Source organism: Scylla paramamosain, chromosome 9 (assembly GCF_035594125.1).
Source record: "Scylla paramamosain isolate STU-SP2022 chromosome 9, ASM3559412v1, whole genome shotgun sequence".
In the NCBI taxonomy this organism is placed as follows: domain Eukaryota; kingdom Metazoa; phylum Arthropoda; class Malacostraca; order Decapoda; family Portunidae; genus Scylla; species Scylla paramamosain.
The window spans coordinates 8,244,779-8,270,000 of NC_087159.1; the positions used below are offsets into that span (position 1 = coordinate 8,244,779).

The 25,222-nt window shown below is 44.2% G+C and overlaps 1 protein-coding gene and 1 non-coding gene across 9 annotated transcripts; one reads left to right on the top strand and one right to left on the bottom strand.

The window, feature by feature from the left end:
• The first annotated feature begins 839 nt into the window (after positions 1–839).
• On the top strand, positions 840–14,715 carry LOC135103523 (uncharacterized). Of its 8 annotated transcripts, none has more exons than XM_064009924.1 (9): positions 840–999; positions 2,357–2,654; positions 7,068–7,234; positions 7,548–7,697; positions 7,821–8,403; positions 11,374–11,513; positions 12,243–12,344; positions 12,977–13,195; positions 13,663–14,715. In XM_064009924.1, exons 2-9 carry the CDS (start codon positions 2,360–2,362, stop codon positions 13,849–13,851), a joined length of 1,845 nt encoding a protein of 614 aa, XP_063865994.1. In that variant the 5' UTR covers positions 840–999; positions 2,357–2,359; the 3' UTR covers positions 13,852–14,715. The 8 variants fall into 8 exon arrangements, with proteins under 8 accessions (XP_063865994.1, XP_063865996.1, XP_063865995.1 ...); XM_064009926.1 differs by having other exon boundaries at positions 11,377–11,513; XM_064009925.1 differs by having other exon boundaries at positions 846–999; positions 2,360–2,654.
• A 7,954-nt stretch (positions 14,716–22,669) lies between these two features.
• On the bottom strand, positions 22,670–22,743 carry Trnai-aau (transfer RNA isoleucine (anticodon AAU)). Its single transcript has one exon. It is a non-coding gene; the product is annotated as a tRNA-Ile (tRNA).
• Positions 22,744–25,222: the final 2,479 nt, after the last annotated feature.

Genomic DNA, 25,222 nt, shown 5'->3' on the forward strand with positions numbered 1-25,222 from the left:
AATAATAATAATAATAATAATAATAATAATAATAATAATAATAATAATGATAATAATGATAGTAAAATAGTAGTAGCAGCACCACCACCACCACGAACACCACCAGCAGCAGCAACAACATCTTTTTTTTTATTTACCTTCTGTTCACCCCTCACGTTGTGGATCAGACCGTGTTTGGTATCTTATGGTAAGCAAGCAAGCAAGCGCGCGCACACACACACACACACACACACACACACACACACACACACACACACACACAAACTCTCCCTCTCTCTCTCTCTCTCTCTCTCTCTCTCTCTCTCTCTCTCTCTCTCTCTCTCTCTCTCTCTCTCTCTCTCTCTCTCTCTCTCTCTCTCTTGGCGTGTCTCATGATTACTGTTATTCGGCTTTTGTCACCTACCTATTCTCTACTGAGTGAACAGAGGCCACAAGGACTTAAGGATATCAACAACAACAACAACAACAACAACAACAACAACAACAACAACATTACAACAATAATATAAACCACCAAGACAAAATGAATAACAACGAAAACTACATCCAATGCGTAACCCTCAGTTCTCCCCTCTACTTGTCGTCACCCTCCCCTTTCCCACTTTCTCGTCCTTCCATCCCTTTCCCACCAGCCCTTCACCCTCCTCGTCCTCCTCCCTTCTACGTCTGTCCCTTTAGATTAGATAACAACCTTCATCACAAACAATGGCACCAACCCTCACGTGTACTAGCCTCTTGTTTTTCTTTTGTGTTCTCTTACACTTTTATCACAAAGCAAAAGATAAGATTCACATATTTAGTGACTCACTTTTTACGTTCCACTATCGCTCTTATCATGCTCAAAGCTTTGCTAGAGGTCAGGCAGCACTGTGTACGTGTGTGTGTGTGTGTGTGTGTGTGTGCGTGTTCAGTAGTGTCCTCCAGTGGGCGATAGAAGGTGGAAGGTCGCAACACCTGCCTACCTACATCAACGCCTCCTTCAGTATCACTCTAGCGCCGGTGAGTGGAGGAGGAACGGGAGGTAAACTAGAGAGAGAGAGAGAGAGAGAGAGAGAGAGAGAGAGAGAGAGAGAGAGAGAGAGAGAGAGAGAGAGAGAGAGAGGTTAAGGGTCATACCTCGCTGGGAAGCTTCCGCGTCCGTTTGAGTTCGGGAGGAATTTCGAGTGAGGCGAAGGAGACGGAACAGCATGGTGGTCTCCTTTGTGTGTGTGTTTGTCTTCCCAGTGGTGGTGGTGGTGGTGGTGGTGGTGCTTTGTATGGACTGTAAGGTATATATACTCAAATTCAGGAGAGAGAGAGAGAGAGAGAGAGAGAGAGAGAGAGAGAGAGAGAGAGAGAGAGAGAGAGAGAGAGAGAGAGAGAGAAAGGGAAAATGTCACAAGAGGGAACAAAAATATCAACGCTCTTTGTCTCTAAACCTTACCCGCCTCTTTCTCTCTCTCTCTCTCTCTCTCTCTCTCTCTCTCTCTCTCTCTCTCTCTCTCTCTCTCTCTCTCTCTCTTTGCATCCACGACACAATAATTTTAACAGCATATTTTTTTCCGTCTCGTCACTAATCATTGTGTCTCCTCAGTGGTGTCTCGTGTTCGGTTTAATTAATATCACACACCTGCTTAGTTCCCCCCTTAAGCGAATCCGTTTATTTTTTTTTTTCTCAGTATACATTTTCAATATCCTGGTTCGCCTGAATACTAACAACAATAATAACATTCTTTCTGTCATATTGGTTTGAATGTCGCATAATTTTATAGTGTGGTGTTTATTTTACGAAGGTTTTGTTTTCCTTTCTTCCTTTTTAAGAACTACACTGTAACTGATAATCACCTTCACTTTTACTCTGCGACTGTGTAAGTAGTATTTTTTTTTTTTTGGCAGTTAACGTCTTTGTTAATTTTTTTTTCTTTTTAGTTATGCTTAATTTCTACTAGTTTCTAATGTCCGTTTTCCCTTCTTTCATTTTGTCCCTTATTTTTCTTCACCTTTTTCTTTTCACTGCTTAATCTTTTCTTGCCAACTTCTTCCCTTTCTTCTCAGCTTCTTCCTCTTCTTCCGTTTCCTCCTCTTTCATCTCCACTTTCGTGCTTTACCTCCTTCCTCCTCCTACACCTCTCTCTTCTTACGTTTCCTGTTCCTCTTCCATCTTCACTTTTCACTTCTTCCTCCTCCACTTCTTTCATGTCCTCCTCGTGCTCCACTTCTTTCATCCCCTTCTCCTCCTCCTTCACTTTCTCTTCCTCTTCTTCCCCCTCCTCCTCCTTCACTTCTCTCTCTCCTCTTCCTCCTCCTCTACTTCTACTTCGCTCTTTCTCTTCTCCCTCGTCCTTCCCCACTTCTTTTACCTCCTACTCCTCAACAGCAGATGTCTCCAGTCCTCCCGCACAGAAAACCCATAACCCATCACACTCCGAAGTCCTCCCCTCAAATCCAGCGCCCTAAGAAGCCACTCCCGCCGCCGCCGCCGCCGCCGCCTCCAGCAGAGCCCGCCCAGCCAGCCAACATGTCTTCTTCAGGGAGGCTGGATGGGGGCCTTTGCTGCTCCGTATGCATGGAGGGCTACACGGAAGAGGAGCGTCGTCCCCTCATGCTCCCAGCCTGTGGCCACACCTTCTGCAAACAGTGCATGTCAACCGTGATGGCGCGAGAAGGGGAGAGAGGTGAGTAAATGCCAATAATTCTACCGTCAATACGAGCCCGCAGTGTCTCCTCGTGAAGGCTCCTGGTGCTCTCTGTCTTGTCTGCCACTTGACCATGCAGTGATGGCTATCGTAGGAAGGTTCACTGCTACTGCTTCCGTCTGATTGCTCTTGTGCGTGAGGACTTTGACTTGCAGCTGTGGTTTCTCGGCCTGCGGTGGTGGTGGCGATTGTTGGTGTGTTGGTGATGGTGGTGGTAGTGGTGGTGGTGGTGGTAAACTGGGGCAGGATGAAGAAAAAAATACAAACGAACACAAAGAAAGAACAAACAACAGCAAACATGACAAGCACGGGAACTGCACAGCCTACCCTAGTGTAAGAAAAATAAGACAGCAAACAGTAAGGTTCCTTCCCCACCCACAGCTGCCTCCACTCAGGGCTGGCAGGAAAAGAAGAAATACCACGCAGCATAGAGAAACTGCGTTGAAAAACGAGGAGGAGGAGGAGGAATACAAAGGAAAATCAAACAGCAACAGACCTTTTGGTCCTTGCAAGGGTGTTTGGTAACTATTTCTAACTAGCTATAAGGAAGAGAGACAGAACAACACAGTAGAAGGCTCCTCCCCACTCACCACTCCCTCCAGCTTGCGATGGGATGGATATAGTTTGGAAAAGTACCATGCAGTATGTAATGGGATGGAAATAGTTGGGAAAAGTACTATGCAGTATGTAAAAATTGACATGGAATTTTCATAGGAAAGGATGAAAGGAAGTTCTACTATTCACCCTACGGTGAACTCTGAAAATTAACACAATTTATAATAAAATTGGTGTTTGTAAAATAAGAGTTATATTAATGAATTTAGTAATTATTCGGAATTTAATAATTATTCGGACAAGGAGAGAGCTTATTGGGGATTAGCTTTTAAATATTTGTCTATTTTATTTTTGAATGATTCAATAGAATTGCTGTTTACGATTTCTGAAGGAAGTTTATTCCAGGTATTTACTGTGAAAGGAGGAGGAGGAGGAGGAGGAGGAGGAGGAGGAGGAGAGCATACAAAGAAGCAACACAAGAAAAGTGAGACAATAAAAGCAAAGGAGGCGAATAAACATGAAAAAAAAAAAACTGGTGCAGGAGGAGGCACATCAGAGAAGACAGACAACTTAGACTGCCCGCTATCTAATCAACACATGTCACCTTGGTACCACCGGCACAGATAAGACAAACCATCTGAGACCGACCGAGGTTGACTCATTGATAATAGCAAGGAGGGAGAGAGGGAGGGCTTGATGAGGTAGTGGATGAAGGCGAGAGAGAGAGAGAGAGAGAGAGAGAGAGAGAGAGAGAGAGAGAGAGAGAGAGAGAGAGAGAGAGAGAGAGAGAGAGCATAAAATAACAAAATGAATACAAATGTGGAGAGAAATGTTCACACGAATAATACAATTGACGCTTTCAAGTGTGTGTGTGTGTGTGTGTGTGTGTGTGTGTGTGTGTGTGTGTGTGTGTGTGTGTGAGGTATCCTTGAGCATCACTTAATAAGTCTGGCTGACACCGGCACCAAGACAGTGAAGGAATTAGCATCAAAAATAATAATAATCCTTTGTCATTATTGTGGTTTGTGATAACATTATTCGTTTGAGCAATAAAACTTGACTCAAATAATCCACCTCCATCTCCACTCCACCTCTGTTTTTCCTTGAGAGCGAGAATTACCTTTGCTTGCAAAAAATCAGTAAGACTCTAAGCTATCTTATTTTTCCTCCTCCTCCACTTTTCCTCCTCTTCTTCTTCCTCCTCCTCCTCCTCCTCCTCCTCCTCCTCCTCCTCCTCCTCCATCTCTGACTCTCCTAGCAGCAAGTGGCATGATGGCGGTGGACGAATAAGTCACCTTTTATTGACAATATTATCAAACATCAGCGTACCCAGAAGGGCAGCCACGGGGACCTGGGATGATGCAAGCGCAGATGCAGCAATATTTATGGCCCATTATCCGACAATTTACTGCTAACTCGCGCATATATCTCCTCCGTCCATCGGGTGATCTATAGCGCCAGTGGAGAGGAAAAAGTATTAAGCAAACACGAGGGGATTTCATGAATATACCTCGTCAGGCAAAAACTTGGAGAAAAAGACTATATTTGTCTCGCCAAGCATTCTCTTTCATTCTATCAACTGAGATTAATCATTGAAGGGAAACGAAAAACGGTACCTTGTGGTTGACGTTGCTTTTTGTTATATGACATGAAAAGTCCTGGATGTCTTATATGGTTCGTAATAAGCGGTTCAAGTATTATTTACGTGAGGCGTGGTAGTTAGTAAGAAACAACGGTGGGTGATACAACGGTGGTCAAGGACTAGTTTGCGAAATATGGATGTTTACGATACAGTAAATGACTTAATATTTCAGTATTCACTAATTAAATGGGTAAAAAAAAAGTCAATGAAAAAGAAAACAGCTTCATTCGGTGTGACTTTAAAGTTAATGAAAATTCCACGTTCCATTTTCTGTAACTTCATTCACGTCGTTGATTTCAATTCACACACCCAAATTTTTTTCTTCTTTACCTCTTTCAGGCCACGTAACCTTATCTCCTGCCGTGTATTAATCAATCTAACAATGTTCCCTTCATATGGTTCTTCAGGTACTTTTTAGTCTCGACAGCCATCATATATTTCCGCTATTGTCTGCCTCTATATGTCCTTCTGATCGTTTATCTGCCTATTTGTCTGTTTACGGGATATATTTCAACATTTATCTACTGGTTTCTATTCCGTGATGTCTATCTGAGTGTGTTTTCGTTGCTTGTCTATCCGAGTGTCTGTGCCTGTCTTTCTGTCCGTCTGTCTGTCTCCCTGTCTGTTCCTGTGTAAGTCTGTCAATATACTTTGTCTGTCTGTCTGTACACTGTCTCTGTCTGTGTCTGCTCGTAGATCTCTGTGCCTGTCTTACTGGCTGGCTGGAAGGCTGTCTGTCTAGTCTGTCTGTCTATCTGTCCATCCCTATCTGACTGGTTGGATGGCTGTCTCTGCCTGTCTGTGCCTATCCGACTGGCTAGCTATCTGTCTCTGTCTTTCACTATTTGACTGGCTACCTGGCTGTCTGTCTCTCCGTCCGTCTCTGGCTGGCTCTCTCTGCCTGTCCGCCCACCTACCTACTTGCTTTCTTGAACACCCACCCCCACTCTCTCTCTCTCTCTCTCTCTCTCTCTCTCTCTCTCTCTCTCTCTCTCTCTCTCTCTCTCTCTCTCTCTCTCTCTCTCTCTCTCTCTCTCTCTCTCTCTCTCTCTCTCCATACTCAGTATCCACAAGAAGCACAGTACACAGGATGCCATTGTGTCCATCCCTCTCCGTAACAGGTGTACATCCAGATAAGGGGAAATCAATGAACGGATACAAATGTTGCCTCTTCACTCAGCACGGCGATACTAGATAAGACTTAGAATTCATAAATATTCCAGTGTTCTTTGCCTGTCCCCCAAAAGCCAGTGATACCAGATAACACCACCAGGACGACAAGGACCAGGAGGAGGAGGAGGAGGAGGAGGAGTTAACTGCAAGCCACTAAGGTCAAGTTCTTCGTCATTCTTATCTTTCCTTCTCTCTATGTGTGTCTGTTTGTCTCCCTGCCCGTACTTAAAAATCGACTAAATTTTGAGAGAGAGAGAGAGAGAGAGAGAGAGAGAGAGAGAGAGAGAGAGAGAGAGAGAGAGAGAGAGAGAGAGAGAGAGAGAGAGAGAGAGATACGTGTGTGTGTGTGTGTGTGTGTGTGTGTGTGTGTGTGTGTGTGTGTGTGTGTGTGTGTGTGTGTGTGTGTGTGTGTGTGTGTGTGTGTGTGTACTTCACGAAATAGCGTGTGTGCATTCTTAGTCCCTTTGTGTTATGAAAGTGACTGATTTATGATATTCTCTCTCTCTCTCTCTCTCTCTCTCTCTCTCTCTCTCTCTCTCTCTCTCTCTCTCTCTCTCTCTCTCTCTCTCTCTCTCTCTCTCTCTCTCTCTCTCTCTAAATTTAGTCGATTTTTAGGTACGGGCAGGATTCATGACATTGCAATTCATATTATTTCATTAAAGTATCGTTGTTTTACTCGTATGTTATCACTTCATTACAGATACGCAAAATTTATTATAGGCTTTGATTGCAGACCTAAGGATCTTTTGACATAACCATTTATGCGACTATCTGCCTTTTTATTCACTTCAACTCAAATTAGATCTTTAAATGTACATCTAATAATACTTAAGTTATAGAAGTCTTAGCTAGGTATTAATTTATCCATCTCTCTACTTTTCTCTGTTCTTTTATGCATTTCAAGCAATATAAAACCTAATAACACCTACGTTTCCATTTGCATTCGTATTTAAAGAGCCTAGTTATTTATTTATCTATTTTTTTTAATCTCTCTCCATTGCTACTCTAATTCTCGTCCTCAGGTACTTTCCTCTGCCCCACTTGCCGGCGCCCCCAGCCTGTGAGAGCTGTGGTGGACCTGCCCGTCAATTATTCTCTCCTAGAGGTGGCGCGGAAGGAGGCTCTCTCTTCTGGATCCTCCTCCGCCACCAGCAGTAATTCTCGCCACAAGGAAGACGTCCCTAAGCCTGTGAGTGTTGGTGCTTACTGGTGAAATTGATCTAAATGGAGGTCTTCTTATATCAAGTGATTTTCCATTATCTCCATTTATACATGATTTTTCCTTGTTAGTACCGATGAAGAGTAAATATTTATTCAATTCTCTCTCTCTCTCTCTCTCTCTCTCTCTCTCTCTCTCTCTCTCTCTCTCTCTCTCTCTCTCTCTCTCTCTCTCTCTCTCTCTCTCTCTCTCTCTCTCTCTCTCTCTCTCTCTCTCTCTCTCTCTCTCTCTTTCACACACACACACACACACACACACACACACACACACACCGGCAACCCAGGGGGAGAGCTGCCCTGAGCACGGTTCCCGTCTGGCCTTCTGGTGCGTGAGCTGTGAGACAGCCGCCTGTGGAGAGTGTCTCTTTGACCGGCACCCGAGACCAACCCATGACCTCATCCGCCTCCAGGACCAGCTGCACACCCTTCAGGAGGTGAGGATGTAAGCTATACGAAACTCGCATGTAATACTGGGGCAAAGGAAAGAAGTGTGTGAGTAGTTGTCATTGCTTGTCACTTGACGCCCTTTCCGTTCTTTTCTTCCACGTGTCCTTCAGAGAACGCGGATTCGGGCGGTGCGTCTTGTGAGTCAGTTGATATCCGCAGCGGAAGAGAACGTGGCGGGAGTGCGGGCGGCGTTGGTGATGGTGGTGGAGTACCTCCGACAAAGAAAAGTTTTGGACGATCTGGCACGGAGGGCGAGGACAGCGCGGGAGGCAGCAAAGGCAGCACGAGATTATGGCGACGTCACCTCTGTCAGGGACACCATCGAGGCCATTCAGAGGAACTTTGAGGAAGCGGCGATCACAACCACTAACAGGGTGTGTGTCAGCGACCCGCCAAGTCCCTCCCGCTCTTCCTCCTCTTCCTCCCCAAGCTCACCCTCCACCTCCATGGGATCTTCACCGGTTGAAGACCCACATCCGACATCTGTCGGCGACCTTCACGTCTCTCAGGAGACGACTCTGGAGAGGTCCCCGCCCACCAATGAGCCTCAGGTGCCAGACAAACACTCCGTTCTGTCCCCAGCTTCGCCACCGGCCTCCGCCACGCCTCTCACCTCCCCACCCCTGCCGCCGGCGACCCTGGCCTGGTCCTCCCCACCAAGGGACGCCCCAAACACACCGTCACCGCCGCTAGGTAAGGGCCTTTGTCCTCCGCCCCGACACACGCCCCGTGCAGGCGCCAAGCAGGGAGGTGCTTAATGAACGGTAATCTTTCAATGTAACTCAAAGGTTTCTCTCAGTTTATTTCAGGATTGTGGTATCGTAAAAAATAATATTATAACACACACACGCAAACACACACACACACACACACACACACACACACACACACACACACACACACACACACACACACACACACACACACACACATTTAAATTCAACCAATCACAACAGTAAAGAGAAAACTGGACCAGAACTCGCCTTTCACACACACACAAGCCTAATCCCTGACCACCTCATTCTCCACTTCCACCCACCACCTCCACCTCGTCCACTCACCCAACGAACTACAATCCCAGGCTCTTGCCCTCCCCCTCTCCAACACTTCCACCTCACCTTCACCACCTCCCCAAAGATCCTCTCACCCCGCCTCACCTCGTCCCCCTCCTCCCAGTCTGGACCAGCCTTACACGGCACAACAAGAATCCAATGCATACAATAAACAATAAGCTGATGCACTAACCTCATCCAAGTCCAAGGGGGTCGACCCTCCCAACCTGAAAGGAAAAAAAAGTATAATATGAAGCCAAATACACAGTAACCGAGGTATATAAAAACAGATACGTAACGCCGCTCCGCTCGTGTAATAATTTCGCACCCAAATATTATGAACGGTCTTTGTGCTGTGAAGGAGAAAAAATTAAATCATGTAAGGACAAAAACTAACATCGCCCAAATCTTATATGTGGAACACTGAAAAAATGATGATTTACTTCCTCCCCGACTCAGATTTCGGCAATTAAAAGAAATACTAATAAAGGAAGCAATGGAATATACGAAATGGACCCACAGCTTGTGCCTTTTTATTAATCTATTTTAAGAGTTTGTCGACCTCAAAGAGACCCCGATCGCCCTGACCTCCCTCCCCCACGCCTGCCCGGGGCGCCCCAGCCACGCTGCCACGCCCTTCTCCATGCACTTTTTTTTTCCCTTTTCCTAAGCGCTCCGCCTCGCCGCCCCCCACCCCCGCCTCACAGCCGCCCCCACACCACACCCTCGCCACTACCACCACACCCCCATACGTCACCATTATACCTCACAAGCTGTTGCCCCGCCCACTGCATCCTTTTTTTTCTTCCTTCTCTCTCTCTCTCTCTCTCTCTCTCTCTCTCTCTCTCTCTCTCTCTCTCTCTCTCTCTCTGTGTGTGTGTGTGTGTGTGTGTGTGTGTGTGTGTGTGTGTGTGTGTGTGTGTGTGTGTGTGTGTGTGTGTGTGTGTGCAGCTTTAAAATTACAGACATTTCCTCGAGGGTTACTAATTGTGAAGAGAACCAGGGTGATAAACGTCTTCCACCACTCCCTCATCACCCCCGCTCACCTCATCCCCCCTCCCCCACCAACAGCAAAACCACCAACATCACCTCGTTCATTACCACCTGCATAAATAAAGAAGCCATTCCCACCGCAAACACCACCACCACCACCACCACCACCACCACCACCATGACCACCACCACCATCGCCGCCAAAGCCACAGTCGCCGCCGCCGCAGACAGCAAGATATCTACTTTCTGCAGCATTTAAATTTCCACCAGTAAAATTGTGGTGGTAATCGTGTTCCGCGTGTACCCTTTCGTTTTCTTTCGCAGTCCCTTACTATTTCTTGCCTTTTCTTTTCCCGTTCTTTTTGGCCCCTTGAATATGAAGTGAGTGGAATGAGTGGAGCGGAGGAGGAGTAGGGGGGTTAAAGTTGTGGGTGGGGGTGCTGGGGGGAGTGGAGAAATAGGAGGTGGAGTGGGAGGAGTTGTGTAGATTATAAATCATGTGTATTCATTCCCGAGCTTCTGTGATCACCACTACAAGCTCTGTTCCCTCTTACTCTCCCTTTTGTTAGCGCTCCCTTCCCCTCCTCCTCCCCTATTCCCTCCGTACTTACTTATCCTCCTCTCCTCCCGCCACCTTCCCACATCAGTATTGCTTCATTCCCTATTACCCAAATGTGTGTGTGTGTGTGTGTGTGTGTGTGTGTGTGAGAGAGAGAGAGAGAGAGAGAGAGAGAGAGAGAGAGAGAGAGAGAGAGAGAGAGAGAGAGAGAGAGAGAGACTCACGGATATGCGTAATTACATGTACAATTTCTATATTATCCATAAAATTGTTGAACAGAAGTGAACGGCGCCGGCGTGAAGATCGCAAGACAAACACTGGACGCCCAGCTATTTTCTGCATATCACTGAGTGCTTTAAATTCGCCTACACGGTGGCCATTAGTCCCGACTCCGATTGCAATTCCGGTCAAGTGGAGCACCGCGGGGTTCCACTGGCTCAAGAAATGTACGAGTGAATGTGCCAAGCGCCCGTCCCTGCACACACCACCGTAAATGTATTGGGATCAACTTAACAAGACACAAGAACAACAAAAATAACAATCATATTATTATTATTATTATTATTATTATTATTATTATTATTATTATTATTATTATTATTATTATTATTATTATTATTACCATTATTATTTTGTTGTTATTTTCATTATTATTATTATTATTATTATTATTATTATTATCATTATTATTATTATTATTATTATTATTATTATTATTATTATCATCATCATCATCATCATCATCATACCGTCATCATCGTTATTATTACAACACTTTTCTTTTATTATTGTTCTATTGAATATAAATAACATTAAACTAATACGTACAAAATAGCAGTAAGTAGTAGTAGTACTAGTAGTAGTATTAGTATTAGTATTAGTAGTATTAGTATTAGTAGTAGTAGTAGTAGTAGTAGTAGTAGTAGTAGTAGTAGTAGTAGTAGTAGTAGTAGTAGTAGTAGTAGTAGTAGTACCACCACCACCACCTGCAGCAGTAGAGGCAATAACAGTCACAGCAGCAACAATATAATTATCCGCCACTCCTTTCGTCCCTCGCAGCAGCGCCGCCCACCTGGCCGCCCCTGCTGTGTGGTGCCCTCAGCGGCAACTGGACCTCAAGCAGAATAAGCCTCGAGCCGCGGGGCCTCCACGTCTACGCCCTCAGGCCCATGAAGGATAAATGTGACCTCTTCGTCAACGTAAGCCTCTTTTGTTTGATTTTTTTCCCACTCACAACATGTACGCCAAGGAAGAAAAGATTACGGCCTAAAATAGCGGTGGCGGTGATAGCAATGCTGGTTGTGGTGGTGGAGGTGGTGATAATGTTGGTGGTGGTGGTGGTGGTGGTAATGCATAACACAACTTACCACATACCTACAACTTCGTCAGGTTGTGTGGGGTGTTAATTTAGCGTCTCTTATAATACATTGCTTATAATTATATATGGAAGGAGTCGAGACTTCCCGCACTTCTTCATCCCAGTACTAGAGAGTGCGGTCCCAAAGTTTCAATCAATACATAGCCCGAATTGTATCGTATTTTTTCTACATTTTAACACCTACAATTACAGTAAAGCATATAGTTAATGACTAAACAGTTTTTTTCTAATAAGCACCGTTTGAGACAGTGGTGCATCTACTGTATATGTGACGCAACTCGCCAAAAATAAATATCAAGGTACGAGTACATGATCCATATAAGGCAGAGCATACTTCACGCCCAGGCCCCTTCATGATCTCCTGAAAAATGCGGGATGGACTCCCGGCGAACCATAACCTCGTCAAGGGATCAAAGCCCTGGACGCACATCCATCACCACAACCACATCCCTCCACACGACCACGTCCTAACACCCTAACGAACACCATAAGCATACCCCACGCACACACTGCCCACGCCCCCTACACACTGCTGCTGTGTACCCGACAGATGGGCGTGGTGACGGGCCTGGTGCCTCTGAACGCCCCCGAAGTATTCCTGGAGCTGCATGATGGTAACGAGGCACTCGGCAGGGTTTATATCACCTTGCAGGTAAGACCTGTGGACGGACACAGATGTTTTGATTTTGGGCAGATAAATACGTGAATACCACTATAGTACATGTAAATAATCACAAATGTACACTAGCAGACGGAGAGACAGATGGACAAGCAGGTAGGCAGACAGGCAAGTAGATAGACAGGTAGGTGGAAAGATGTAGATAGACAGACAGATAGATATATAGACAGAAAGGTAAAATGAAAGATAGATAGATAGATAGACTCATTGACCGACTGACTGATAGAGACAGCGATCAATCATTATGTAGACGACAGAGAGACATATGGATGGGTAGTGATAGGTAGTAAAGTACATAGATAGACAGACAGATGTAGACAAACAGACACTTGTATAGACAAGATAGAAAATAAAGAGGTAACCATTTAGGTGGACAGTTTGCAAATATAGAAGATTAAATTAGCTGATTTTAGTGCGACACCACAAGCTCACCTAACAACTATGCACACTCTGCTACCTGTAAGCAACCTAGAAATGCACTCCTGCACAAATAATATAAAAAGAACGATGCACCTATCAAAAAATATTTCTTCTCTTTTTTTTTTTTTTTTTTTTGTCTCTCCTTTAATTCCCTCCCTTCCCTAACTCCTCCCTTCCCCCCACAGAGTCACCTCCACCGCGCTCAGCAGTTCCTCACCTTATGTGTGGGTGAAAAAGGTCCTTCGTTCAGGAACTCCCTCTTCCACTCGGTGTTACGAAGGAGTGGCACAGGGGAGGGCCTCCTGGGCGGCGACTACGAAGGGAAGGCGGGGAAGGGCGGGGCTGCCATCTTTGGAGGCGTACAAGGCGAGGAAGAGGTGGCGAAGAGATGCGAGAGGGGAATGGTAGGTGGTAAAGACATTTTTGGTGATACGGCAAGTTCCCTGAAACACCCCTCGGCTCTCATTCTGGTGAACTTTAGGCAACTGTGGGGTTTGTATTTCAGGGATAGAGTAAAGTATTTTTAGTAACTCATTTAGCATTTTTATGGCAAGGCGGGTCTTGTCTCCCTTCAGGGTGGATGAGGGAGAAAGGTCGATCAGTAATAACTATCCATCTGACTTCACTTTCCCTCCTCCTTACCAGTGCTTAACCACCCTTCCCTAATGAGTAGTCTAATCAGCTGTCATCTCTTCGCCAAGTCACTAATTAACTACCTCCCATCAGCCCCAGCCCATCTCTCTCCTAATCATTTGTTCCCTGTCACTTGTTTCCTAATCACCAACTAATCGCCCGTCCCACAGTCAGTTTCCATCACCTGTAACCTAATCGCCCCCTAATCACCTGTCCCCTAATCACGCCCTCCTCCCAGGTGGTCCGTGGCAGTCCCCGAGCGGAGATGGCGGCCCAGTTCTGCATTATGGTGCGGGACGGTCCAAGGAACAAGACTGTCTTTCCCTTCGGCCGGGTGAGCAAGGGCATGAGCGTGGTGGAGGAGGCGTGCACCAGACCAGCGCTGACAGTGGGCGTGTTGGAGTGCGGCTGGGTCTTGCCTGTGTAATATTATGAGAAGCCGAAGGAGAGGGCGGGGAAGTTATTACATCACCCGGATATCACGTGTTTTGTAATGCTGGAATCGACCTTCCATTAAGTTTTGGGACGTGGCACCAAAACGCGCTACTATTTCTTAGGTTAGTTTTGCAATCATAGTAACACATTTACCTATGAATAAATCCTGCACTGAGAAAGTTATTAGGTCTGAGGTGAAAGTATGGTGTCTGGTACGCACCAAGCAAGCTACTTAGGGGAGTAGAGGCCACGAGATGATGTACGAGCACAGTATCCACGGCGCTCATTGGGTGTTCAGGCAGAGGAAAGTGCGTGGTGTGGTGCAGTTACAAAAATAGTGGGTCTTAGAACAGCAGTGGCATGTATAAGCAGACAAAAGGTTATACAGAAGCACAAGTCTGAATAATCACATATATGAATGAAAACATGTAAAGGAGAGTAAGGGACATACATTATCAAACATAAATAAAAATAATAAAACATTTTCAAGTATTTCCTCTCTACTGCATAGAGTCGTTCAATCATTATGGAGACTAAGACACGTAAGTTTTGAAGGCGTGATGAATACATACAAATCAAGATGTCGAAAGAGGAAAAGGCCTCAACAAAGCATGCAGCACGGCACGCAGTGAGGAGTGAGAGTAGTGAGCAATGGCTGCTAAAGTACCACTACTTTCTCATATGAAAAGCTGTTCCTAGATAAGACTTAATGTTCCACCTTTTCTACAATGTATTACTATTCTACTACCATTAATTAAGCTCATCACAATAATCAGAATCATCGTCGTTATCATCACCATTACTGACAATATGTACTATGAAAACCTTGGCAATAATAAAATGTTTCTAACAAAGACTTTAAATCAAATATATATCAATTCACCTATAGCAGCAGCAGCAGTGGTAGTATTTATTTATCTATTTATTTACCAATCCATCTATTTATCTATCGATGCATCTATTTTGTCTATCTACATATTTCCTTTACATTCTTCTCTCTCTCTTAGTAAGGTGAGACAAGATGGCCACCAACTGTACACTGTTATAGAAAACACACACACACACACACACACACACACACACACACACACACACACACACACACCATTACAACTGTCTTTATTTTTGCCTTTGCATAAACAATCATTGTATAAATATTCATTGTGTGGGCAACATAAAGACGTGTGTATGTCTGGGATTAACTATTGTATATACGAGTGAGTGTGTGTGTGTGTGTGTGTGTGTGTGTGTGTGTGTGTGTGTGCATGCCGCAGACTTAAATACGTGTTAATTCCTTATAAAGTTTCCTGGTCCATTTTCACCCCTGCTCTGTACCCACATCTCCACACCTCCTTCCTTTTATAAGTCCCACCCCCTCCTCACCCCATGACCTCCTCTCCTATGCAAGATTTATTGGGAGAGAAAAAAAAAAGCTAAACAAAAACAAGTCAGACGATAATTATTAAAGCCTCGCGAACTTACGAGGAACATAAGATCCTTGTCGGTCAAGAAAGCAGGATCGGTCTCTCCTCTCGAAGATCCTGAGAGAGAGAGAGAGAGAGAGAGAGGGGGGGGGAGGAGGGCACCAGAAGCACAAGTCCAATAATTAAATGACCTGCAATTTTTCTACGTTTTAAGACAAACTAAACTGCTTTACAAACACATATACACAAAAAATAACATCTTTAAACACTATAATATTATACGTTTAGTGGAAAAAAAAGCCAAATAATACAAAATCTTACATTATCACCCTCACTGTCCCTTCCAACACCTGTCATTATACATCTTGGAAACAAAGAAAGCCAGGTAGCATATAAAGTCTCATGGGATCTCATATATAAACGAAGCTTCGAAATTCTCATCAGACCGAAGCTCCTGGGGATTGAGTTATCACGGGGAGGGGAGGGGAGGGAAGAGGGCCGGAGGAAGGTGATAGGAGGACAGAGAAACCAGAGCGAATGGGGGAGAGGAGGATGAGGAAGGAGGAGGAGGAGGGTGAAGGAGGAAGAGGATGGAGGGTGTGATGTATGAGATGGCGGGTCACGCGGGGCTCCGGTGCTGCTGCCTCTGTCGGGAGATAACTGTTGATATTATCTGCTTCCCGTGGCTCCTCCCTCCTCATCCTCCTCGTCTTCCTTCTAATCTCATCCCCCTTAGCCAGCCACTCTTCTGCAGGATGACAAAGGCTACCTGGGGCTGATCTAATACCTGCACACACGCACGCACGCAGACACACACACACACACACACACACACACACACACACACAAGAAGACTTACATACACGTGCTTAGCATACATATACAAACACAAACATACAAATTCACACCTGGTTTAAGTACGGTGTTTTCCGCCTTCCATATATCATTCATAACAGCAGGTAGTCTCATTATAAAGGTGAGCGAAGTAGGAGATAATTACTCTCAGGTAATCATTGCTTCCTTGCCTGCTACTTCTCTCTCTCTCTCTCTCTCTCTCTCTCTCTCTCTCTCTCTCTCTCTCTCTCTCTCTCTCTCTCTCTCTCTCTCTGGAAATTCCCTGTAAAAATGTTCATAACTTTTACCTCAACATCTTTCACGCAGTCTTCTTGTTCTTCCGCACTCCCTCCTCACGTCTTTCCCTCCCTCCCTTTCCTCCTCCCCTTCTTTTTTTTCCCTGCACCCTTCCTCTCTCCCTCCCTCCCCTCAGGTGTCTGGGAGGCTGATGGGCGCCCTGATCGTGACCGACAGTAAACTCTCGATCACTTAATAATACCTTATGAGTGATGGAGAGACGGCAGGTAGGGCATGGGGCGCGCGTACACACACACACACACACACACACACACACACACACACACACACACACACACACACACACACAGGCTGACAATGGTAGCTATACAACAAAGACTACACTATAAGATTAAATCAATTCCTAAAGGCTTGTCTATTTGGTTGATTTGATAAGTTAATTCTCTCTCTCTCTCTCTCTCTCTCTCTCTCTCTCTCTCTCCTCTCTCTCTCTCTCTCTCTCTCTCTGAAGATATTGAACAGCATAAGCGGTTGCAGAAAATTGGGATGTTTGAGAGAGAGAGAGAGAGAGAGAGAGAGAGAGAGAGAGAGAGAGAGAGAGAGAGAGAGAGAGAGAGAGAGAGAGAGAGAGAGAGAGAGAGAGAGAGAGAGAGAGAAGCAATACCTATTCATCACAACCCCAACGATAGGATCACACCCTCTCCAGAAGACTCATCACTCTGCTACCATGAATATTCAGAACCTATTTTGATACACACTTCTGATCTCTCTCTCTCTCTCTCTCTCTCTCTCTCTCTCTCTCTCTCTCTCTCTCTCTCTCTCTCTCTCTGAACAACCTATTTAGTGTATGCATAATAACGAGAGAGAGAGAGAGAGAGAGAGAGAGAGAGAGAGAGAGAGAGAGAGAGAGAGAGAGAGAGAGAGAGAGAGAGAGAGAGAGAGAGAGAGAGAGAGAGAGAGAGAGAGAGAACAACAGGCCCTAATTGACGCTTATTAATGGTCATGTCGGGCCCTACAATAGACCCTGCCCTCCGGAGACCCATGATCCTCCCTGCAGAAGGAAGGACGACGACGACGAGGAGGAGAAGGAGGGCTGTAACGATGACTACGAAAGAAACAATGACGATAAGAACAGGAAAGAGGATAGAAGAATAAGAAACAGGAGGAAGTTGATGATAACATAGACTGCAATGATGACTGGAAGAGTAAATAATGAGGATAAGAACAAGAGGAAGGAAGATAGAATAAAAAATAGATGGAAAAATAGGATAATGATGATGTTGACTGCAATGACTATCAGTAAAATTAGGATAAAAGGTAGAGAAACAGGATAATGATGATGACGAAGATAATGACGAGGACTGATACTTCATAGGAACAGCGAAGAGAGGCTAGAGAAGGAAGACAATGATGATAACAGACAACTATAATGAGGATACAAGTAGCCAAAGATAAGGAGGAACAGGATAATGATGATGACGAAGATAACGACGAAAACTGATTCTTCTTAAGAACAGCGAAGAGAGACTAAGCGAAGGAAGACAATGACGATAACAGACGACAAATGCAAAACGGAGAAGAAAACACAGAGGAGGACACGGAGGAAATGAATGACAACAGATGCTGGGACGAAGCAGACGTTAACAAGGAAAAGTTAAAGAGAAATCAAGAAGACGAAGAAGACGAGCACGCAGACTAGGAGTGGGCGACGGTGAATACTAAAAATGAGGGCGAAAAACAACACGTGAATAGCAATGAATCAAGAACATAATTAAAAAGACGAGGGAGACGAAGACCAACAAGCAGCCAAGGCCGATGAGTACATACATGAATGAGAACGAGGAAAGACTAAATCAAAGAGAGGAAAGAAGAGAGAGAGAGAGAGAGAGAGAGAGAGAGAGAGAGAGAGAGAGAGAGAGAGAGAGAGAGAGAGAGAGAGAGAGAGAGAGAGAGAGAGAGAGAGAGAGAGAGAGAATGAGAAGGAGAGCGAGGACGATGTAGCGGAACAAAATAGGAATAATTCGGAAGACGATGAACACATATTAATGAAAGTGATGAAAACAAGCAAAGGCTAAAACACCATGAAGAGAGAGAGAGAGAGAGAGAGAGAGAGAGGAGAGAGAGGAGAGAGAGAGAGAGAGAGAGAGAGAGAGAGAGAAGAGAGAGAGAGAGAGAGAGAGAGAAGAGAACGAGTAAAAGAAGAGCGAGGACGAGGACGGCGGTGAAGAGGAAGCAAAACCTTACCTATACAAGGCTGTACCTGATAAGGAGTCCTGCGCATCCCACGCAAGTGAATCACCTCCTTAAGGCGCCTCTTGGTGGGTATCCTTTAAGATGAGCACCACGGCCAGTCACTCCTGCCTTTACCCTGGAGTTTAGCATCCTGAAGGCGATCATCCTACCCATCCTACCCATCCTACCCATCCTACCTCCTCCTCCTCGCGCCGGATATTTGCATCTGAACACCTTGCTCTTCGCGAATCTACCTGAGGAATCCCTTCTTAATAATCCAGCCAGGTAAGTTACACACTACACGCTTCTTGCACAGGATAATCTTCGCTCCAGGTGACCCGCGGGAGGGATCTGCTCCTCCTCCCTGCTGACGGGGAGCAGATGGGAGAAAGGGGAACAAAGGAATGATGGTGTGGAAGGAAAGAAAGAGGGAGAGAAGAGCCACACAGAAGAAAGAAAGACAAAGAAGCGGGATGAGACGATGGAGGCATGACGCTGGAACGAGGAGGAGGAGGAGGAGGAGGAGGAGGAGGAGGAGGAGGAGGAGGAGGAGGAGGAGGAGAAGGAGGAGGAGAAGGAGGAAGAAGAGGAGGAGGAGGAGGAGGAAGCGGGGGAGTGAAAGGAGGATGGGACGCAAAGGAACACACAAAGGAAGATGGAAAGAAAGGAGATGAAAATATGGATAAAAGCGCAAACACAAAGATTAAAGAAAAGAACAGAAATGGTAAAGACACGGAATGCAAGAAAGAAACTCTAATGCACTTGAGATTAAAACATGGATAAAAGCGATAACACGAAGATTATATAAAAAAAAAAAAGAAAAAAAAAGAATGCCGGGAGAAACATTAATACGCTCACCACTTAAAGCATAATTTCTCTCCACTGCTAAATGTTTTCACGATGCTTATAAATGTACAATGCTCCGAATACATACGTTTACACTATACAACATATTTCATCACAAAATACGCTGAAAATCGCTCAAAAAAATCATCGTGCAGCATAATAAGACAAACTAAACTTAAACGCAATGTCATTTATTTTCCTTTTCTTTAAAGAGTGTGATGGCAAAGAAAACAAAATAACTGTAGAAGTACCAGCCGATTCTAAAACTTTCTGGGACTAATGACAGTGGAAATGTAGTAAAGAAAGTAAGAGGGTGTGTGCGTGGTACGTATCGAGGTACGGATCTAGGTGGGGTTAAGTGTGGAATGCTCAAGTCACGCACCTGGGAGGGAAGTGAATGTGGATTGTATGGGGCGCGGCGGGCCTTGTTTTAGCCACGGCATCTCTCACCGTCGCTCGGCAGTGTTTTCCAAGACCTGTTACTCGGCCGGGCCGAGACTGTGCTGCGAGAAATGAGGTTAAGATTGATGATGTTCATGATGATATTATCGCTTTCTGGAGGATCGCACACTCCGACACACTCACACACGCACACGTACACACACAAGCACGCCACGCACGCCACACACACACACACACACACACACACACACACACACACACACACACCACACACACACACACACACACCACACACATGCGGTCGTTCCCCACAACGCAGACATTATTAATACTCGCATGCAAGAAGGCACGCGCAGAAATTCACACACACACAAGCACACGCACGCAGACACGCACACACATAAACACGCACACACATAAACACACACACACACACACACACACAGACACACACACACACACACACACACACACACACACACACACACACACACACACACACACACACACACTCCCCACGACAGGCCCCCAAGCCCCCCCTCCGCCGCCGCCTTGACCCACCGATAATGATGTAAAAACTAACTCACTTATTCCCCCTCAGGCTACGAAGGCCTGGTGTAAGCGCACACGCACATGCACAGGCGCACCACGAATCCACATCAAGCGTTTTTCATCCTTTAATAAAATAAGCGTGTGTGTGTGTGTGTGTGTGTGTGTGTGTGTGTGTGTGTGTGTGTGTGTGTGTGTGTGTGTGTGTAAAGATATAGATGTTGTCTGTTGACCCAAAAATCTAAATACACTGGTGAGTCTTGTCTATTACCCAGTAAAGAATGCAGTTCAGATACAACTCACGTGCAACAATGAAAGTGGGGAGAGGAAGAGAATCGATGCTGGAAAGAAGACCAGAACCAGAACACACACACACACACACACACACACACACACACACACACACACACACACACACACACACACACACAGGAAAACAACGAGAAAATTATTTGCGCGCGGTGTAAAATTAGGTGGAAAAGAATGATTGATGAACAGAGGAGGAAAAAAATAAATGAAAAGCAAAGATTCAAAACTATTGTTACACTACTACTACTACTACTACTACTACTACTACTACTACTACTACTACTACTACTACTACTACTACTAAACAATGTATTAAATCTTCTCTCTCTTATCGCCCATTATCCCTAACACTACGTCTCTCTCTCTCTCTCTCTCTCTCTCTCTCTCTCTCTCTCTCTCTCTCTCTCTCTCTCTCTCTCTCTCTCTCTCTCTCTCTCACCACATAATGGCCTTAAAGGTGCATAATTACAGCAAAGGGAGAGCCGGTAATGAAACTTTCCCATTTACGGAATATCGAATACGTTCTGATTAAGAGACGCCTCACATTCGAGTGACCGTAAACATCGCTTATCCGAACCACAATCGATCGTAAATAGTGGCTAAGTGAGATGGAAACCGTGCCATTTTCTCCTCAGATCGCGGGGTTTGAAGCTCGGATGAATATCTGTCAATCAGTAAAAATCTCGAAAAATCTCTCGTGTCTAGTTTTAGTATTTTTCCTTGGCATGCTTTTCTTCCTGGCAATTATAATCCTTCACCTGTTGATCCTCCACTTAATTGACTGATTTAAAATAATCTCCCGCCACAAGCTGGTGTTTTTCGACAAAGGATTCGATTTCATAGAGATTTCTTGATCCCTAGTGGAGTGCCTCGGGGTGGCGTGGTCAGGGAGGATCTGATTCACTTCAAAGCGTGGGATTTGGTGTGTATTTATCTAGTTGTAGCATAGAGACCTTAAACTACGTACATTCATGTGGTCCCGTCTCGGCATCAATTATATTTGTTCAGTCTTCACTTCTCTGTGTGTGTGTGTGTGTGTGTGTGTGTGTGTGTGTGTGTGTGTCTGTGTGTGTGTGTGTGTTTTAGAGAGAGAGAGAGAGAGAGAGAGAGAGAGAGAGAGAGAGAGAGAGAGAGAGAGAGAGAGAGAGAGAGAGAGAGGAGAGAGAGAGAGAGAGAGAGAGAATAATAACGATAGTGATTAGAAGAAAAGAACAAGAACAAAAACAAGAAGAACAAGAACAAAAAAGAGCAAAAAGAAGAGGAGGAGGAGAAAAAGGAGGGGGAGGAAGTAAGAAAGGCAATCAAAAGAACCTTCCTCTTCTTCTTCTTCTTCTTCTTTTCTTATTATTATTATTTTTATATAACAGGCAGGCGTTCCCACAATGGGGAGATTGACGAGACAAAGCTATTACACACACACACACACACACACACACACACACACACACACACACACACACACACATACACAGTGCCTTCAAATAAATCTTACTTCCTAGGCTTCTGAGGGAGAGGTAAAATCTTGAAATATACGTGGATAATGTGTGTGTGTGTGTGTGTGTGTGTGTGTGTGTGTGTGTGTGTGTGTGTGTGTGTGTGTGTGTGTGGCAAAGGATTCCATGAGGAAAGGAGAAATAACAGGAGACCTGTTATCCTAATACATAGTGAAAAAAAAAATATATATAGGATAATAAAAGCAAAAAGCTTGTCTCCGCCCACCGCGTCTGGCGTGGCTGAAAAAGCTGTACAGAAATGTTGATGAGATACAAAATTTTCATGAGATACTAATTACCTTTTTTGTAACTAACTACTTGTAACTACTACACTGGAAAAGACAGGGACAAATAAACAGAAATCGTAGCCTCCGGCCCCCTCCAAAGAAAAGAAAATAATCATAACACATGGAAGAAATTTGATTTTTCTATGATATCGCATAAAATATGACTTTCTATTTCTTGGCCCGTATGGGGATCGAACCCACGACATCCGCGTTATTAGCACGGCGCTCTAACCAACTGAGCTAACAGGCCTGAGAAGCGCTGCAGGCATGCCATGGTGTGTGTTCGCAAGGGCAGAATTATTTTTTTTTTAAACGTAAAATTAAGCATTTACGGGTCACTCCGTTGAATTGCTCAAAAGTTATGCATCCAGTTTCTTTTTGTTTCATTTTACAGTGGATTCCTATATTCCGCTTTTTATGAGGTGCCACCCACTTGTTTGGGAAATGGCCAGGAGAACATTTGGATGGGAAAAAAAAATGTTACAGCTCAGGTTACGCCTCGGTGCCCCAGCTGCCCGCGGCGGTGATCAGAGACAAGGTAATTGGGTAATATGCGGCGATTCTGGATCACTTGATGGGCGGGGAGAATAGCTGGCCATCGCCATGATCAGCAGGAGACACCGTAACCTTCACCAAGCCAACCACTCCTGCACCGCCACCCAGAAGCGACACTCCAGGAGCGCCAGATGGAACAGTAATGGTACAATGGTGGTGGCAGCGGGGAGGGCGGGAGAAATGGTTGCAGCAGCAGCAGTAGTAGGAGTAGTACTCATGGTGGTAGTGATGGTAGTGGTAGTAGTACAAGTAGTAGTGGTGGCAGCTGTAGTAGTGGCCTTGATTATGATCGAAAGGGCAACAAGAGAAACAGTAATAGCTATAATAATACTAGTAATAATTCATATATCTATATACCAGGCTGACATCCCCACAAAAGGGGCGTAACTAAGACAAAGCGTCCCCACACACATAAAAACTCCAACACACACACACACACACACACACATTCTGTATGACTCAACTTGAAAAAAAACAAAAAAACTTTAAGACTGTCCTGCCTGTATGAACTGAAAACACGTGATAATAATAATAATAATAATAATAATAATAATAATAATAATAATAATAATAATAATAATAATGATAATAATAATAATGATAATAATAATAACAACAACAACAGCAGCAGCAGCAACGTTAACCAGTATTCTCAATCATTCATCCCTTTCTCTGGTAAAACTCTGGAACTCCCTGCCTGCTTCTGTATTTCCACCTTTCTATGACTTGAATTCCTTCAATAGGGAGGTTTCAAGACACTTATTCATCAATTTTTGACCACTGCCTTGATCCTTTTGTAGGACTGGCATTTCAATGTGCATTTTTTTTTTATTGGATTTTTGTTGTTCTTGGCCAGTCTCCTTCCTACATAAAAAAAAGAACAACAACAACAACAACAACAACAACAACAACAGCAACAACGACAACAACAACAATAAATAATAATAACAGCAATAATCCCAACAGTAAGAGCAAGAACAGGATGAGCAATAAAATTCGTCGTATTAGTCCTGGTGAACCTGAACTCACAAGCCACAGGTGTTCAAGAATCCACTACTAGACCAGGCCAATCGCACACATCTCTTATCACACACCCACTACTGTTCACATGGAAGATAACAGGTGCGAACTTAACTCGTGTACCTGTCAAATGCATTCCAGTGTTGGTGTGTACGTAGATGGTGGTTAAGATATTATAATCTTTAGTAGAAGGTTGTTGTTGTTGTTGTTGGTGGTGGTGGTGGTGGTAGTGGTGGTAGTGGTGATAATGGTGGTGCTATTATTGCTGGTGTTGTTTTGTTGGTAGCGATGGTTGTTGTTGTTAGTATCATTGTTGTCGATGTCATTATTATTATCATTATTATTATTACTATTATTATTATTATTATTATTATTATTGTTATTATTATTATTATTATTATTATCATCATCATCATTAGTTCCATTATTACTGTCATTATCATCATCATCAATGTGCTATCATCATCATCATTATTATTGGTTGATCATCGCCATCAGCATCATTTTTTTTTTATATATAAATCGTAAAATGCAAGTCTTATTGTCGCAATGAAATCCCACAATTAAAGATATCTCTCTCTCTCTCTCTCTCTCTCTCTCTCTCTCTCTCTCTCTCTCTCTCTCCTCTCTCTCTCTCTCTCTCTCTCTGGAGCTCCGAACATGCGGGTGGAAAAAAATCAAGACACGGTGCAGGTCAAAATGAACGTGCTGTTTCTTGCCTAAAAATATAAAGTTGAAATACCACGAAAGAAATTATGAATGACACATTATTTGGGTAAGAGAATAGAAATTTTACCTGAATAATCAGTCAATACAAATAACACATAAATGAGTAAAAAAAAAAAAAGACATAAAGGAGGGCTAATAATTAAGCCACAGACAGAAAAATCATTGTAAAAAAATAATATATAGTTAAGAAAAGAGGAAAAAGTTTAGAAAAGTTCGTGAAAAACTGGATAAACAAACAGGTATGAAGATCCCTAGATAAAGACGCGGACAGGTAAAATATAAAGCCATTACCATCGACAACCTAAAATTACGCAGAGAAAGGCAGATAAAGAGTGATCACTAAATGGATATACCAATACTTCGATAAGAAAACGCCTTGATTAAGACACGATCTGATAAAAATAAAGACATCACGCTTGATAACA